The sequence below is a fragment of the Podarcis erhardii genome, assembly GCF_964252035.2.
Source record: "Podarcis erhardii genome assembly, chromosome: 1".
NCBI lineage: Eukaryota > Metazoa > Chordata > Lepidosauria > Squamata > Lacertidae > Podarcis > Podarcis erhardii.
In genome coordinates, this window is record NC_138497.1 from 135,319,202 (window position 1) to 135,338,488 (window position 19,287).

Genomic DNA, 19,287 nt, shown 5'->3' on the forward strand with positions numbered 1-19,287 from the left:
CACTCCCATATGCAAGTTCTTTGTGATCTTGATGGTCTTCTGTCTAGGACCATCAGGGTTGGCATAGCAACTGGGCAGGGCTCCTGTGGATGTGCTGGGATGGTGAAGGGATTATGGCTGCCCTGTATCAAACCTTCCCCATTTTGTAGTCCTTCCTTCATGGAGTAAAATAAAAGTAGAACAGTGCAAATCCGATGTATGGTTGATTTTCTATGAATTTATAACAGAAGCATAGCGTATGTAGTGTGTGAGTGTGAGTGTGTGTGAAGTTTGTACAAACTGAATGATTGGGGGGGGGGGTTCCTGCTACACCAGGAAGCAAAAGGCGGGTCCCACACCTCTTGTCCTCTGCCGGACTCCCCTCAGCAAGCTTCCTGGCCCGCTTAGAGGGAGAATCTCTTTTTCCTTTTTTGTGGCCTGGCAAATTTTTGCCATAGGGAGGTGCCAGACCCTGGTCCCCATCACTCCTCCAACTCTTCTTCTAACCTGACTGCTCTCAAGACCTTGGGATTCCTTTCCTGAGCGGACAATTCTTTTTGCAGTGCCCTTGCTCCTTACTATAGGCACACCGTTTGGGCCCTAGGGGTTTTCATGGAGAGGGTCGCCTATTGTGAACCTTGGGCTGAGGCCCCCCCCCCCCCCGACATCCTTTGTCTTGAAATGCCGCTGCCGCCAAGTGCGTCTGCCTTTTCTCTGCTTCCTTTACTTCCACATTATCTCTCTGTCTCCATACCTTTGTAGCAATCTCTACTAATTCAGCAACCCCAATTTATGAGTGCTTAAACAGACAAAGAAGTGAACTTGTAACAACATACCACATGTGTCATGGATTATATGTATTAAGGATTAAATAGAAGTTGCTGTTTGTCAGGTGATTAAAAGGGCAGCTGAATGAACGACAATGGCAAGTGAAATGATGTCATCTAGACTCGAAGCTACCAGCATGAGTTTGACCAAACTGCGGGAGGCAGTGAAAGACAGGAGTGCCTGGTGTGCTCTGGTCCAGGGGGTCATGAAGAGTCGGACACGACTAAACGACTAAACAACAACAACAGACATTGAAGTGACAATGGACACAGCAATGGAGATACAGCTTGGGCATATCCTGTAACGGGGAGGGAAACCAGTTTTTTAAAAGGAAAATGTACTGAATTAAATTAACTTTAATTATGCACATATTGCATACCTCCAGGCAAGCTGCTCCCTCTGAGCCCCAGCCCCCCACAGTCACTAGCCTCAGTCTGGAGAATCCTCATATTGCCTTTAAAGGTTTACTGAGATCATGTCTATGAAAGACTTAAGCAGTCTGGGAAAATATTATATAAATACAGTGATACCTCGGGTTACATACGCTTCAGGTTACAGATTCCGCTAACCCAGAAATAGTACCTTGGGTTAGGAACTCTGCTTCAGGATGAGAACAGAAATTGTGCTCCAGCAGCACGGCGGCAGCAGGAGGCCCCATTAGCTAAAGAGGTACCTCAGGTTAAGAACAATTTCAGGTTAAGAACAGACCTCCAGAACGAATTAAGGACCGGTACTTAACCCAAGGTACCACTGTACTGTGTTAATACGGAGTTATTCTAAAGTAATGTGTAAAACGTGCAGCAAATAAATGCCATGTATTGTTTATGTTTTCAACGTTCATATTATAAAAAAAATAGTTGCAAACTAATGTAAATGCATATGATATAGAGAAAACAATTTGATGGAATCTAATAACAGTTAGAAGCAAACAATACATCGATTATTTTAATCCAAAGCAAAATAATATGAACACAGTGTATATTCGCCGAAGACTTCCAGGTTCAGACTATTGTTTTGTGTGTGTGCATTTGGCATGTTTGCCTCCACGCATCCCCATTTCTTTCATTTGCGGATATTCCTTTTTATTCCACTGCTTTTCATTTCCCCAGCCGGCAGGGCTTGACGGGCTGCATTTTCCCGCCCCTCCCTTGGGCGACGGCCCTCACACTGCTCTTTTCCCTGCCCCGTCTGCGCCTGCGCCTGCGCTACGAAACTTGGAGCCGCCATTTTTGGATCGGGAAAAGTGGAGGGGCGTGGCCCGGAGGCTCACTGCCGATTGGAGCAGCTGAGGCAATGGTCCCGCCCTAATTGGGCCAGGCGACGGGCAGCCCCGCCCTTTCCGGTATGGCCTGCGGCCGGGGGCGCCCCGGAGTGGGCGTCGGAGTGGTGGTCGTCAGCTCTGCCCACCCAGGGTGCGTCCTCCTCGGCCAGAGGAAGAGCGCTGTCGGCGCCGGCCTGTTCCAGCTCCCCGGAGGACACCTAGAGTTCGGGTAGGCCTGCGCGGGGCGATGACGCCATTGTGCGTCATCATCAGGCGACCTCCCCTGAGGGGCTGGGAGGCAGCAGGCCTGGCAGGAAAGAGCTCTTGGGGGATCTCGTACCTGATTTCCGTCACTCAGGAAAATCTCTCGTGTCCTAAAAAGAAAGCTAAATCAGGCCCCTATGTTCGTGCAAACTTCGCCTTCTGGTGCAGTCCAGACCTTATTGCTGGTAGTGATTTCTTTGGGAACAATATGTTATATTTATATTTTCCTGACTTGGACCAATCACCTCATCTACCGCAAAAGGCTGCCGTGAAGTTCTATAAGGAAGTATAAAATGCCCGCAAAGGGGGACGTGGTGCTTGTCTCATAGGCATCGCAGTTTGGTTCCTTTCACCAGACTGATGCATCTTAGTACTGCACTATGAAGGGTCAGGCCTTCTGCTTCCCCACTTTCAAATTAAAGCTAAAGGAACCCCTGACCATTAGGTCCTGTCATGGGGTTGCGGCACTCATCTCGCTTTATTGGCCGAGGGAGCCGGCGTACAGCTTCCAGGTCATGTGGCCAGCATGACTAAGCCGCTTCTGGCGAACCAGAGCAGCGCACGGATACGCCGTTTACCTTCCCGCCGGAGCAGTACCTATTTATCTACTTGAACTTGATGTGCTTTCGAACTGCTAGGTTGGCAGGAGCAGGGACCGAGCAATGGGAACTCGCCCCGTCATTGTGGGGATTCGAACCGCCGACCTTCTGATCGGCAAGTAGTCCTAGGCTCTGTGGTTTAACCCACAGCGCCACCCGCGTCCCTTACTTTCAAATTAGTACAGCTCTAATTTGCCCCACTTGTGTTCAATTGAGCTAACTCCTATGGGTGCTCAGGGGATTGCTTCCAAAGAGGAGTTCTATAAAACTGCCGGGGAGAAGAATCGATGGAAGAGGATTGGAAAAAATTCAAAGGTTACCTCCAAAAACATTGTACAACATTGTACAACATTGCCTGTGCACAAAACATTGTACAACATTGCCTGTGCACAAAAATCAACAGTTCTCTATTTTTATTTTGGTTGGTTTTAAAAGAGGATTAGACAATTTCATGGAGGATAAGGCTACCAAGAGCTGCTAGCCATGATGGCTATGCTCTGCCTCCATGGTTGCAGGCAGTTTGCTGCTGAATATTAGTTGCTGAAAATTACAGGGAGGAGGAGGAGGAGTCCTATTGCGCTCAGGTCCTGCTTGCAGACTTTCAGTAGGCATCTAGTTGGTCACTGAGAACAGAATGAGCCACAGACTCTTCTTATGGTATATTTATATTTAATCATCTGACTGGACTGGATGACTTCTTCCCCCTGCAAACACAATAGAATTGGTCACAGCCAGTTGCTTGAGTGCAGGGGAAACAACGCCCCCCCCCCATTTTAAATGACCTAATGGAGCCATGTTTTTCATATCTTTGATTCTTTTGAGCCCCCTCTTCACGCCTATATTGTCCCTTAAATGGGGTGGGGGTGGGGGTGGAGGGCAAAGCCATTCAATTATCATCTCTCATGCGGCTTCATGGCTAAGAAGCTGGGCTCTTACTTCAAGCAAATAGAACTGATTCTTGCCTTCTCAGTAGAAATAGTATTTCTTTTTTCTCTTTGCTGTTTAGTGAAAGCTTGGCAGAATGTGCAGAAAGAGAGGTTTTGGAAGAGACAGCCTTGCACCTAACAAATGTTCGCTTTGCATCAACTGTAAATTCTGTTAGTCTGAAGGATAATTACCACTATGTAACTATCTTAATGAAAGGAGAGGTGGATATGAATTATGAATCTGAACCAAGGAATCTGGAACCTGATAAAAATGAAAGTAGGATATTATATTTTTTACTCTTCAGTGAGCATTAGGTAGTTTCTGTAACCACATTCTATGCATAGTATTAATGTAATATTATATTTTTCTTGTATCATGTATGAAAATGCTGTCACATACACTGATATTTTTTACTGGTTTTGGTGAGATTTAGGCTGCGACCTTATAAAGTATTATCTTGGGAGTAGACTAGGGTTGCCATATCTTGAAGAGCAAAAAAGAGGACAGCCCAAGATGGAGAAAGAGGGGCACAGATGTGCAGGGCCGCTGCTGCACCCGCATGCCTCTTTCGCCAGCTTGGGTTGGCAGTGGCCGGGCATGCAGCCCACCTGCGCCTCTTTCCCTGGTTCAGGCTGGCAGTGGCCGTGGCATTCATAGCAGCGGTTGCACAAGAGAAAAATAAATAACTCCTAAACCCAGACATTTCCATTAAAATGGAAAAATCTCCCCAGATGGGCATGTTTGCCCCCCAAAAGAGCACATGTCTGGGATTACCCAGATGTATGGCAACCCTAGATTAGGCTCTATTGTTTCCAAGATGGGATGGCATTTTGATGGGGACCACATTTTGTGGATGCTGCAAAATACTTGCACGCATGAGTGGCACCAAGTACACAATAAACTGGGTGGAAGCACTCCAATTCAAATGCATCCTGAGCCTAGGGATGAAAATATTTGGGTGTTACCTGAACTTGCAGTATCTATCATTTCTCTCTTTTTCTTTGTTTACAGGTTGGGAATGGGTAAAATGGGAAGAGTTTCCTTCAGCAGATCAACTGTTCTGGGCTTTATGCTGCTTAAAAGAACAAGGTTACAATCCTTTCACAGAAGAATTTAATCACCTTGTGGGATACACTGGAAATCATTATGTGAAAAAAGAGTGCTAATTTACTACATAGGAAATAGTGTTTTTACAGAGACATTTATTTGTAAAATGAATTCTGTATCACCTGGAAGGGGGTAGTTTTATCTAAGCATGAAGTCAGCTACTTCCACAAAATGTAGCAATAATCCTTGACACTAAACATGCCACAAAAATGCAGCATTTTTGCAATCAGTGTTTGTCTTTTTTGCTTCTACCCTTCAATCTATAATGGCAAGTAAGATTTTGATGTACTAGATATGCACTATTACAAAGCAAGTGTGCAAGAGGATGCAGTAGAACAGCTTTCCTGAAAGCGAGATGAGCGCTGCAACCCCATAGTCGCCTTTGACTGGACTTAACCGTCCAGGGGTCCTTTACCTTTGCCTTACTAAATACATGGTTGTTCCTTCCATACCCTGTGTGATAGCACGCTGATTGCTTTTTGAATGTTGTCTTTGATAAACAAGTATTGTGTTGTATGTTTCATGTTGTGTCTTCCTCACCAAAATACAGTGGTGCCCCGCAAGACGAATGCCTCGCAAAACGAAAAACTCGCTAGATGAAAGGGTTTTCCCGTTTTCGAGGTGCTTCGCAAGACGAATTTCCCTATGGGCTTGCTTCGCAAGACAAAAACGTCTTGCGAGTTCTTGCGAGTTCTTTCCTCCCCCCTTTTTCTAAGCCGCTAATAGCCGCTAAGCCACTAATAGCGCTAATCTGCTAATCCGCTTGCTTCGCAAGATGAAAAAACCGCAAGATGAAAAGACTCGCGGAACGGATTATTTCCGTTTTGCGAGGCACCACTGTAAGTTTCTCTGGCTCAATTTGGAGAGTTACCATCAAAAAGCACATATATATATATGGCTGCCTAACTTGAGCGAAAAGACCAGAGGAAGCCTAAAATAAGGAGATAAAGCAGTTAACATGCAATGTTGCTGCAAAGGAAAAGAAACGACGCCTGAAATTCCATATACATTGCCACCATTAGATAGGCATCCCACTGCCCTACACCTTCCAGGCTGGGATGGGCAATTACCTGTCCACATCTGCTGAGGGTCTGCATGCCTGTGATGAACATAGAGTGATTTTGGAAGATTAAGTGAGCTGAAAGAAGTTACAATACCTGCTTACATACCTTCTCTGCAGGCCCAACAACCACCAGGTTTAGCACTAGACAAGGGCCCTAGATCACCCCATTGTTCTGCCCAGACACTGAGGTCCAGTGCCAAGGGCCTTCTGGCGGTTCCCTCTCTGCGAGAAGCCAAGTGACAGGGAACTAGGCAGAGGCCTTCTCGGTAGTGGCACCTCCCCTGTGGAATGCCCTCCCACCAGATGTCAAAGAGAAAACCAACTACCAGACTTTTAGAAGACATCTGAAGGCAGCCCTGTTTAGGGAGGCTTTTAATGTTTAATAGATTATTGTATTTTAATATTCTGTTGGAAGCCACCCAGAGTTGCTGGGGAAACCCAGCCGGATGGGCGGGGAATAAATCATCATCATCATCATCATCATCATCACAAAAGATGCCTTTACCAGCTTTACTTCCTACCTGCTCACCACTGAGTGGAGCTCTGCAAGCACTAGTTGGGAGCCAAACTGGGCTCCTAACTGGTGGCTCTCTCTTCCTTGGTTCTTTCAGTTGCTCTGAAGCTATATACCAGTCCATGGGGGATCCTTTTAAGTGAGGTGAAGTTCATTTTCCTAGACATTTCACCCAGTTCTAACTACACTTTTCTCAGAGTCTAGCAAAAAAAAATTTTTTAAGAGTTGGGATGGGGATAGTGCTGTTTCCCTAAGAGGACAAAGCACTGGGCAGGGATTTGGCCCTTGGGATGCTTGTGGCAGGGGCCAAGTGCTGGACCATGCTGAGGTGCAGCTCTGCGTGGCCCTGCCCACCCCTGGGGTTCCTGGAAGGCTGGTTACAAGGGAAGGCGAGCCTCAATACTGCAGGTATTCAATACTGGAATATGGGCAGTTGTGAGTAACATACTGCGGGAATTAAGTGGTGATGTTAGTCCTCCCTATCAGTGCTTTTCCTTTCTAAATCACCCACTACTACCTCCCCCCCCCAGCAACACACTTAACCTTCGAAGGCGAAATAAAAAACTAATCATATATATACTCCAAGCAACCCGAGGGTGCAATCCAAATCCATGGTTGGCAGCAGTGGAGGTTGGAACTGTGTAGCCACTGCCACATCCATAGCTGTCTCTGGCACAGGAAAAATGTCTCTTGCTATGTGGTCCCCAGGCTAGCACAGTAGAGAGGCTGAAATCAAATCCATTACTACCACAGCGTGACCCAGCTCAGGATCCAGTACTGGCCAATGCCAACTCCCAAAATGCCATGGCAGGGATACAATGATACCTCGGGTTACAGACGCTTCAGGTTACAGACTCTACTAACCCAGAAATAGTACCTCAGGTTAAGAACTTTGCTTCAGGATAAGAATAGAAATCATGAGGCGGCAGCAGCAGGAGGCCCCATTAGCTAAAGTGGTGCTTCAGGTTAAGAACAGTTTCAGGTTAAGAACGGACGTCCGGAACGAATTAAGTTCTTAACCCGAGGTACCACTGTACTACCACCCACTGTTTACATGGTGACATTCAGGCACTCACCGGAAGGGTTCCTTTGCCACATCCAACCCCCTTCCAGCACAGCCGGTTGGGAGTTAGGATTCTTCTGTGAATAGTACAGCAATCTTCAGTATCGCATGTACAATAGAACTCTTAGCACTGTATCCAAGGTTTGCTTGAACAGAAAGCAGCTGGCATAACCTAGAGTTCCCCTACACCGCCCTATAAAACCTCCAGAGGGCTGTAAGACCCTCCTGAATAATGTGCACTGTGTTTGTTGCACTGGCAGGGTGGGGGGCTCTGGTGGGAGGGTAGAATAATCCAAAGTAGCGGAGGCACTTTGTGTGTGCATTCACCTGATTTCTGGTGATTCTCCCCCACGCTGGCAAGCAGCTGCCAGCACAGCTCTTGATGTTCAGAAGGGTCTTCAGCGCTATGGAGAGGCTTTTCAGAAAGACTGTTGTGGGGTGGAGTGGGTTGAGCTGAGGAAGACTGGTTGGATCAGCTTTATTTCGTGCAACAAGTGGATACAACTTTATGCCCTCCTATTCCATCCTTTTCAGAAAAAAAGATGACTAGTGGTATGCTTTTGTTTGAGGGAAAGCTGTTCATAATACACCAAAGTTAGTTCAAGCTTATATGCTATATACTGGTCGTAAGCTGAATCCAGCAACTAACTTCAAATATCTGCAAAAGTTTAACTGTTTTCACATTGCATATTCTCTCTGAAGTTAGAGAGATGAATCCAGAGATTCTGTGAGTGAAATTCTCTCCAAATAATATTTCTGTTAATGGAAATGCAAATACTTTCCCCAAATTCCTTCATGCCCTCCAACTATCTATTCTGATAAGGCTATTAGGGGAATTAGTGAAAATTTCCTCAGTCTGTTTGCTGTCACCACCACTAGAAAAAAGCCCCTTCCACAAATTAAAGGATTATCAGATACCACTTCCTGCAGTTGTTCTTTCTGTTTCTTCTTCAAGAATTTGTTTTATCTACACATTGAAATAAATTGTGTTACAGCTGCTGGAAACAAGCTTCACTTTCTCCAGGACTGTTTCCAGCCATAGCTGGGTTATTCTGAACAGCAATTCATAAAATATAATGAAATAAATGTCAAAGTTGTAGACAGTTTTTTTCCTTGCACTGTGGCTATCTGGATTGCAGAGCAGGTGCTTAATGATGTATATAATGTGCACCAAACAGACTGAGTCACTACTGCTAATCTGAGTCACTACTGCTGGTTGATGAATCTGTTGACATGACTTCCACATCATCTTCATTCTCCTTATTATGTCCAGGAGGTTCCAGCATAAAGTCATTGCTGTGATTAGGCGGTAGCATGTTCATTGACATGTCGCTTGATTGCCAGGGATACTGAGGTGCTAGTACATCTAAAGGAGAAATGAAATGATACAAAAATCACACATCCAGTTATTTTCATAGCAATGTATTTTAACAACTTGCAGTCCATTATTATGCACAGTTTAGAACTTTCACGGAACTATGCAGTTATTTATTTCTAACTACAGTGGTACCTCGGTCTACGAACAGCCTAGTTCACAAACTATTTGGAACACGAATACTTCAAAACCGGAAGGTGTTCCAGTTAGCGAACTTTTTCTGGAATCCGAACATACTCTGTTCGGGGGTGCACTTCCGTTTTGAGTGCCACACTTCCGTTGTCTGGCAGCGGAGAAGGGGGTCGTCACGGCGTTTCCTGCAGCAGTGAGGGAGGGAAGCTGCATGCCCGCCCACTGGTAGGCAGGCGTGTAACCCCCCCCCCATGCCACTGTGGGAGACACTTGCTCTAGGGAGCATTTCCCATAGCAGTGAGGTGGGAGGGGATCTGTGTGGATCCCAGTTTAGCTACTGACTGACTGATTGTGTGACTGCGGAAATGGATAAAAGCCCCACCCCCATCCAAACAATGACTCTTCAGTGCAGGTAAGAATTTTTTTAATTTTTATCATCTACAATACTGTTTTATTTATTTTATAGTACAGTACATTGATTATTGCTTTCATTTCAATTGTCTCATTAGATAGTAAAATTCATGTTAAATTGCTGTTTTAGGGGTTGTTTTTAAAAGTCTGGAATGGACTAATCCATTTTGCATTACTTTCTATGGGAAAAGCGCACCTTGGTTTAGGATCGGACTTCCGGAACGGATAAAGTTCGTAAACCAAAGTACCACTGTAAATATTTGCAAATTATGCAATAAAACTACATATCATTTCAACCTAAGACAAACCACGAAAATACAAGCCAACCAAAGTTAAATGTTTAGGCCCAATTGATTTCAGAGGGAGATTGGTATAGGCATTACATAGCCTAATTGTTGAACTGTGGTTTGCTCTCCTTCCCATTCAAATGCCCATTTTGGAATTGAGAATGCCCTTCTGTCTCTCTCACACAAGCTATTCTCCCTCCATCTTCGCTTTTTCCTTTTGCTAATCACAGCTAGCCTAAAACCCTTCAATTCTCCTTCTGACCATGGCTTCAATGCTAATGCTATATTGTTGCAAAGCAAAGGTGGTTGTCCTGATTGCTATATTATGGTTTAACAATTAAATACAGTGGTACCTTGGTTCTCAAACTTAATCTGTTCCGGAAGACAGTTCCAAAACCAAAGCGTTCCAAAACCTACTCATGCTTTCCCATAGAAAGTAATGCAAAATGGATTAATCTGTTCCAGACTTTTAAAAACAACATCTAAAACAGCAATTTAGCATGAATTTTACTATCTAACGAGACCATTGATCCATAAAATGAAAGCAATAAACAATGTACTGCAGTCACACAATCAATCAGTAGCTAAAGTGGGTTCCACACAGTCATACAAAAAAAGAGCTGCAAAAACAAAACGCTAAATAAATAGCAAAAACAGACAGACCTCAGAGTAACACTCAAAACAGAAGTGTGGCACTCAAATTAGAAGTGTAAGACTCAAAATGGAACATGTTCAACTTCTGAAAAAAGTTTGCAAACCGGAGCACTTCCGGCTTTGCAGTGTTTGGGTTCCAAGTTGTTTGAATACCAAGGCGTTTGAGAACCAAGGTACCACTATACTGTTTCAAACATATTAAGCCACCCTTAGCTTAGTGACTGAATGCCAATCAGCAGTACCAGAATGTTATCCACAACAAATATCACTTCTTTGACCATCTTGTTTTTGTTGATAAAACATTTAATAAAATTGAAATCATAAATGTATTTTTGTTCTCCCTGTTCAATTTAGCTGTTGGCTAACTAAAGCACATGTATTTTCTCCATCTCTGAAATAATATACACAATTTGAAACAGCTCAAATGATTTGATTCAGTCACTGGCCAATGGAGAAGTTAAATTTCTCTCATTTCCCATTACCTGGCAATCTGCCTGCTGCAAGGGCATCGCCTGGTAAGTGTCCGTTGACACCATTTGCTGATGGGTTGTTCATCTGACCCAGCAAACCACTCCTCATCTCCAGATCAGTTGGGTATGGCCTCCTAGGGTCACCTTAAAAATAAACAATTGGTTTGCAATTCTTTCTTTTTTAAAATAGATTTTTATTAAAGATTTATTGGTTTAGAAAAGTATGTGCAATGTCTCTTTTTTCAAGCTGAATTTTGTACAGATCAGTTTCATTTGTTCTGAGACAGTGTTACATTAGGAAGAAAAGGGGGAAAGAGGTGGAGGGAGGTTGGTTTGCAATTCTGAACACACACACACACACACACACACACACACACACACACACACGGAGAAGGGGACGACAGAGGATGAGATGGTTGGACAGTGCTCTCAAAGCTACCAGAATTAGTTTGACCAAACTGCGGGAGGCAGTAGAAGACAGGAGTGCCTGGCGTGCTCTGGTCCAGGGGGTCACAGAGTCAGACATGACTAAACGACTAAACAACAACTATCTATCTATCTATCTATCTATCTATCTATCTATCTATCTATCTATAGCAAGACAACTATCCAATCCCCATCAATCATCTTTCCTTTTAACCACTGTTCACCTAGCAGCATGTAGCATATTTGCTACACAGAAAAGTGTGTTTCACTCCATCTGCCTGTGAAATTCAGCCAAAACTTGAACACAAAGTATACGCAGAGATAAAACATTTTTAGATCGATTTTCCAGTGAAAATACAGTATGTCAAACGTTTAATTGTGAAACTTGTTACCTGGCACCCATGTCAGAGGAGCGCAAACAGCATTGCTGGCACTAATTCTATGAGCATATTTAATTATTTCTTCAGATGAAACTGCCCCTGTGAGAAGTAGAGAGAAAAAATGCAGTAGGTAAAAAGCCTCATCTCTGCATTACGAGATTCAAAAGCCAGTATTTCAGGAGGAAACATGTAACAGCTGTCACTGTTCATTTCCTGAGCCACCAATTCCCCCTCATTTTCTCAACCTTGCACACTGATTTTTAGACTTGTACGCACTGTAGACCATTACTGTGGATTTTTGGGGGACAGATCACTATATGTTCCTATGTTATGGCTACTATGTAGGAGGCTGCCTGGAAGTTTCCAAATTAAAACAATTCCTTCCTGTTTATTAAACCATTCTGTTCTGCACTCCTATGCAGATGTCATGAACACATGGGTGTAACTAAATTTATGTGTGCCAATGGCAGTGATTAACAACCAAGCAAGTTTCTAATTGTTGCATGGTTTGTAATCAGAAACCTAGGTGAAGTAAAGTGTGTGTGTTGCATCTAGATGCCAACTACATCCTTTTTTCCTATTTTGGATACTATCAGGGTCATAGAGTCAGGAAGGGGGTCTTGTAGACCATCTTGTTCAAGAAGAGCCTTTTAAATAACTGGCAGTATTGTCAAACTGTTCTTATCCATCAAGCAGTATCTCCTAATGTTCAAATGAAACCTACTCCTCTGTAACTTAAGCCCATTAGATCTCAGGGTAGCTGAGTACAACTCTTCGCCATCTTCAAATATCTATAGAAGAGTCCAGGATGCTAAACTGAAAATATATTTTAGGAAATTATATCTACAGGAATGTTTGTGTGTTTGCATGTATCTGTAACTGTTTATCTAACTGCCATATGTGGCTTGGGAGATGTAACTTTATATACTTTTCACTCTCTCACACACACATATATTATATAATTTATATATATTTTTGGGGGGGGTCAAAGTTGTGTTTTTCAGTTTTATTTTTTAAAGAAAACAAGATTGTTGAGCTTTTTCTTAGGACATTACTGACCACCCTTGCCTACTTGAGACATTTACTTGAGAAAATTAAAGTTTTAGATATGTAAAGATATAAATGCTAGAAGAACAGATTGAATAAAATCCAACAGTGAGTTGAATTAGATTTCTTTAGAAATTAATCCAAAAAACTGTTTAACATTTGTAAAGATACAATACTATACGTATATTTTCCATGTAATAAGATCTGTCATTAGTTGGCATTTAAATGCTTATTTTCTTATTTTTTAGATGATCTTTAATAGCAGTTTTTCACTGGAAAGCTATTACACAAGAGATATAATAATCACACGTCAAATGTAGTTGTGGAAATTGGCCGCAGAACTTCCTAAAGTACACTGAAAATATAATACTCACCTTTTCTTGCCTTTTCTATTGTTTTCAGTTTTTCTTTTGCTTGATAAACAGCTGTGGCCTATATTAAAAAAATACATTTGTTGGTGAACAAATATGCAACCAGAGTTTAGTACAAGAGAATTCCCATACTAGTTGAACTAAATGTTTTGCAAGTTGACCAAACATTTGACAGTATCTTAAGAATACCTTACACTGATTAACAACACATACTTCTAGCTTTTGTTGTTGCAGAGAACATATTAAAACAGTATACCCTCCCAGGGATATATCAACAGCAAGGCGTGTCCACATATCCACTATGGTTGTAAATGATCACCAGGTAAAATTTCTGTGGCACCTGTAATTATTGCCAGGTGCTAAACTTCAGGAAACAGGAAACATTACTACATGGAACTACAGGGAGGAGACAAATTTAGGGATGCCAATCCCAGTAAAGTGGAGAAATGCAAGAGTGGGAGAAGAAATGGCAATAGAGGTCCTGGGGTTAAAAGGGAACAGAACAATTCAAATGAATGGGATGACTGAAGTGGAAGAGTCTGAGAACCTAGACTTCTCAAGAGAGTTGAAGGAAACCTGGACCTTGGGTTGAGGATGCCACAGTAACTGGAGTAAGGCACTCAAAGGCTGGACTATTAGTAAAGTAATGTGCAGTGTATCTTATTATGACTGAGACATGTAAACCCTTAACTGTGTTTAGAAGACTAATTAAAATGTTCACCCTTCACTGCATGGCAGATGGGTGTCATGCCCATCTTCCGACCTGCCATTTTATTCACAGACTCACCAATATATGCTCTGCTTCCTTCAGTTGTTTCTGAAGTTGCTGGATATCATTGTCCCTCTTCTCCACCACTTTTTCCAATAGCTGCATCTCATGATGTATTTTCCCTTGATCAAGGGCCAGTTTCATTAATTCTTGGAACTCTTTATCCCTCTGAATCAACAACTCCAGGATCTGTCCAACAACCAATGTGTATTGCAATTTTTGATTGCTAAGTAGAAATTCAAAGCTGAATTGGAAAGTATATATACTGTCAATTTCTGAGCAGTTTACTGAAATAATTCTGCTCTGAATCAGCATTTCCTAAACTGTGGGTCATCACCTGCAAGTAGGTTATGAATCCTGTGTATCTGAATTGCAGGCTTTATGGATAAACCCAAAACAATTCTTGCTTTAAATCTTTAACTGGTATGATGAATACCACATAAGGCTTTTTGTTTTGTTGGCATATTATAACCAAATGTCAGAACGGCTTGAGTCTTACATTTTAACACTTCGGAACCACCCTCTGGTGGCAGATCTAGTGACAGTTCGCTGCATAGTCCTCATACAGGGCGCAGATTTGAGCGGCTATTACAACTAGTCTCTGATGTGCATGCTCCAAATGCAGCAGCTACACACTGGAGGCAAGGTGTAAAAGTCACTCAGAACGACTCCCTGTACAAGCACCTTGTGGCAAAGTTAAGCCAAGGCTGATCTGAAGTTTGCTTATTCGAAATAAGAAATAACATCCGTATCCTACGAATCAACTAAGTCTGAAAACCATCAAACAGGTCACTTCATTGGCAAAATGCAGGCTCAGATATCTCATGGTATCTCACTTTCCAAAATAGACTTTCTTATGAATACTGTTTAAAATATTCAGCTGGTTATAGCTAACACTGCTTGTGTAACTGTATAAAACACAAACAAAAAATAATTCTGAATATAACAAAGGAGGTTGATCCCAACTTGTTTTAAGATTTTGTACACTAGTACCCAGTGTTTGAAATTAGCCAGGCACATTTTGCACCTGACTATCTGCCACTTGCGACCAAGTGAAGATGCCTGGGGGCCAGTATAGCGCCTGACATCTCCACCAACTGGAGGTGCATGCCTGGGGATCATTGGATCTGGACGGTTTTCACACACTAATACCACATCCTGTAGAATTCTATCCGTTATATTGTATCTGCACAAGCAGAATGAATTTCAGGAACCAAAATGCTTTTTCTGTGCAGCCTGAACAGGACCAGTGAACGACGTTATAGTTAATTGTAGCTTGTCTTCACTTACCCCACCCACTGCCCTGCTCACAGTGTGATTGTCATAATTGTTATGGGGGTGTTTCTGTTCTGTTTTTGTGGTATAATTTAAGTTGCTGAGGCCTTCAGGTAACAAGTGACAAACAAGTCTAATAAATCATAATAATACCAATAATACTAGTATTTCAAGGAGCTGGTTTTAACATGTAAAGCCTAATACAGCTTGCATCTTATACAGGCCTCTCCCAACAAAAATATACCCAGACCTTATGAGCTCTTTATCAGTTTGCTTACCTGCCTCTCCTCCCCAGGTTGTGCAAGTTTCTGGTTTCTTGAAATGGCCAACATCTCAATCAGTTCCCTGAAGCAAAGTTTCCACACAATGGAAAAAGTCAGTTGCAGTTTCTGAAAATTGAGTTACAGCCTTCACTCCTCCACAGTAAATAACAAGTCTAAGTAGACAGATCCACAGAAACACTACAGTACCATGTCCATGCCACTTATTTTGGCAAAGTCATATCAAAAGTATAAATGAAACACTGCCATCTACAGTATGATAATCCTTGTAATGTTCACCTCTTATGCAAAGCAAGTATATTAGAACTGTATCAGTTAGTAGCCTTTTAGAGTAAAAGAACTACAGTGGTACCTCGCAAGACGAATGCCTTGGAAGACGAAAACTCGCAAAACGAAAGGGTTTTTCGTTTTTTGAGTTGCTTCGCAAGACGGATTTCCCTATGGGCTTGCTTTGCAAGACGAAAACGTCTTGCAAGTTTGTTTCCTTTGTCTTGCAAGTTTGTTTCCTTTTTCTTAAAACCGTGCATTCACTTCGAGGAGCAACTCATAGCACGCGGTGTGGTAGCCTTTTTTGAGGTTTTTGAAGACTTTGGTGATTTTTGAAGCTTTTCCAAAGTCCGTGCTTCGCAAGACGAAAAAACTCGCAGGGCGAAAAAACTCGCAGAACGAATTAATTTCGTCTTGCAAGGTACCACTGTAGATCCATATTTCTTGACTAGAAAAATATGGGTTACCATAAGACCCAGTTTTCTAGGGTTTGCTTGGATCTCTTTGGGCTAATAACTGGCCTGAATTTCCAGCTTTCAATTTCCTGACTTGTTACATATTCACTCTGTTACGCTGTATGTCTAAAAACTTGAAAAAAGAAAAACAAAACAAATTCCTTCCAGTAGCACCTTAAAGACCAACTAAGTCAGTTCTTGGTATGAGCTTTCGTGTGCATGCACACTTCTTGAAGAAGTGTGCATGCACACGAAAGCTCATACCAAGAACTGACTTAGTTGGTCTTTAAGGTGCTACTGGAAGGAATTTGTTTTGTTTTGACTATGGCAGACCAACACGGCTACCTATCTGTAACTTGAAAAAAGAAAACAGCCTTCCTGAAAGTTTTGTGTGGAAAAAGCATCTGAAATACATTATGACTGCGTATAGTGCACAATTAACCTGTGCAATTTCAACTTTGCACAGCTGAAAGCCTGCTCATTGAAACTGCACAGATTAAATACAGTACACACAAGGTGTAGGTGTGGCAAAAACCTAATAGTAAATTGTCCCCTCCCCTTCTGGTGCAAGTCAACAGGGCTTCAGATGCTGAGGATTCACCATCCTCATCCTCTGTAGCCCCTGGTTTGGATCACTTATTTATTTACTTACAGCATTTATACCATGTCCTTTAGTCAAAAATATGTCTCTTAAAATTTTCTGTTTGGGGTACATATTTCTACTCCATTTCTCAATGGTCCTGATGTGGAGAAGGGGGACTGAGAATGGAGAACTGCCGCAATATCACAAAACAAACTCTCCCCCAGGGCAAACTCTATACTCCTCTTTCCAAAGGCTCCTTCTAGGTGATAAACAAAAACCAACCTGTCCTTCATGCACTGATTCATATTTACTTAGAAGGAAGGTCCCACTGAACTCAGTGAGTGATGAACCTCAATGAAGATTACTTCTGAGCATGCATACACAGACTTGGGTTGGCTGCTTTGGAGCCTTTCCATATGTGGATACTAAAAAAAAAGTGGATACTAAAAAGGAGTGGGGGTTAAACTATCTGTATATTTGGGGACCTTGAGACCATTCCTGCATTATCCTGGTCAATTTAATATAAAAACAACTTATTAATTTTATTTTTCTGTGCTAATAAATAATGAAATAAAAACTAACTATGCAGCAGTTGTTTACATTTGTCTATTTATAAATTTGCCTTCCTGGCAACCTCAGAGCGAACCAGGGTGCATGGCTGTTTCGCAGCTGCCTTCAACTTAACATATAATAGTTTTATATGTTTAACTGGATTTTTAAAAATATATATATATATTCCCCCCCCCTTCCCATGTTTTTGTTTAAACCTGTAAACCACCTTGAGTCCCTGCCGGGGGAAATAATAAATAAATGAGTTCCTTTAAACCTGCAATAAAATCCTAATAATGATAATATACAATAAATAACCGCTCCTTTAAGCCTGCGATGTAAATCCTGAGGGAGAAGAGGAGCGTCGCCTTTGCTGACCGACGGTAAGAGAGACAGGCGGGCGGGCGAAGCCGCCGCCGCCGCCGCCGCCTGAGAGACGCTGCCCGCGGCTGACCTTCCCTTGGCGACCCACCTGGCGAGGAGCTCCAGGTCGTCCAGCGCCGCCAAGAGCCGCTCGCGGGTGCTGCTCCGCCCTCCGCCAGCCGCCGCCGCCGCCGCCATGGCCTCCGCCGAGCGTGACCAGGAGGAGCGAGCGAGCGACCGGAAGGAAGGGAGCGAAGGAGGAAGGCAGCTGGCTGGGAAAGCGGCTGGGAGGCAGCGCCACCTGGCGGCTCCTCGGCGCAGCGCTCCAAGCTCCCTTTTCTCTTCTGCCGGCGGAGCAAACCGGGGCTGCAGCCCCACGGAATCGAGGGGGGGCGGGGGCGGGGGGTGGAGAGAAAGGGGGTCGCTGATTTTCTGCGTCGCCCTGAGTTTTACTGCAACATTTTTATATGCAGCTGTTGTTGTTTTGTAAAGTTGGTAACTGCTTAAGTTGCTTTAGTTTTCTCTACGTACATCATGCGTATATTTTTATATTACGTGTATGGAGCTGGAGTAACAAAAATGAATGGGCAGCAGTCACGGACGTAGCCAGGATTTATGTTGGGGAGGGCAAGTTTCATGTTGGGGGCAAACGGGGATCAAACCTGCAACCAAAGCACCACCCTCTAACCAACCGGGATAGTAGCAGCATTTCATGTATATTTATTTATAACCCGCTTTCCCAGCTTACATATAAAAGTAGGGGAGGTGGGTAACAATCATAAAAAAATACAGGTTGCTGCACAATTACAGGTACACTAAGATGTCTCATAATGTAGCTGTACTGCAAATATTCTCTTCTGAGAGATGCCCCTTTATACAGAGTAATAATCTACTAGCAAGACAACACATTTTGCATAGCCATTTTGCCATGATTCAGACCAAAGGAGGAGCACACATTAAATAAAATTTAATAAATAGTAACAAATCTATGGCCTTCAAAATGCGTTTGAAGGGGGTTTGGGTTTTTCATGTATTTTGTGTTTTCATTTTGTATTTTTATGTTGTGAGCAACCCTGTGATCTTCGGCTGAAGGGTAGTATACAAAATTTAATAAATAACAATAATTAACAAAATCAGATGCCAGGATGCTTCTAGATGTCCTGCCTACTGTTTGTGGAGAGATCATCCTGATTTGTTTGTGCAAAGTCAAGCAAAGTTACATCCAACAAGTGTGATCCCACACTTTCCAATGCATTTCCCTGTCACTTTCCTTATTGCAAAAGGTCTCATAATCTTTTGGGGAAATGGGTTTTTTGGTTTTTTAAGCGTTCCAAAGCAGCTTTAATTATGCAGCCTCAATTTGCCGGCATGTGAATGAATCCCTCCTGAAAATAGCGACCCTCTGGAAGCGGTCCCAGCTTTGAGGCAATCCTGCGGCGAGGGGAAAAAGCAGCTGGAGAAGTCAGGAAAGTGCGGCCTGGCTTTCTGCTGGCGCCGGTGTTGCTGTGCAAGGACGGAGCAGGAGCCCTGGCGGCTGAGGCCGGGGCCGGAGCCTCCCACCAGATGCCCGCGGGGAACCAGCGAGCA

The 19,287-nt window shown here is 43.1% G+C and overlaps 2 protein-coding genes across 2 annotated transcripts; one reads left to right on the plus strand and one right to left on the minus strand.

The window, feature by feature from the left end:
• The first annotated feature begins 2,121 nt into the window (after window positions 1–2,121).
• Window positions 2,122–5,481, plus strand: NUDT15 (nudix hydrolase 15). Its single transcript, XM_081850056.1, has 3 exons — window positions 2,122–2,297; window positions 3,938–4,134; window positions 4,870–5,481. The coding sequence occupies exons 1-3, from the start codon at window positions 2,152–2,154 to the stop codon at window positions 5,022–5,024; spliced, it is 498 nt and encodes a 165-aa protein (XP_081706182.1). The 5' UTR covers window positions 2,122–2,151; the 3' UTR covers window positions 5,025–5,481.
• A 2,585-nt stretch (window positions 5,482–8,066) lies between these two features.
• Window positions 8,067–17,925, minus strand: MED4 (mediator complex subunit 4). Its single transcript, XM_081849625.1, has 7 exons — window positions 17,810–17,925; window positions 15,481–15,547; window positions 13,946–14,116; window positions 13,162–13,219; window positions 11,753–11,839; window positions 10,947–11,078; window positions 8,067–8,971 (listed from the first exon to the last, which is right to left on the minus strand). Exons 1-7 carry the CDS (start codon window positions 17,896–17,898, stop codon window positions 8,799–8,801), a joined length of 777 nt encoding a protein of 258 aa, XP_081705751.1. The 5' UTR covers window positions 17,899–17,925; the 3' UTR covers window positions 8,067–8,798.
• Between the last annotated feature and the right edge of the window lie 1,362 nt (window positions 17,926–19,287).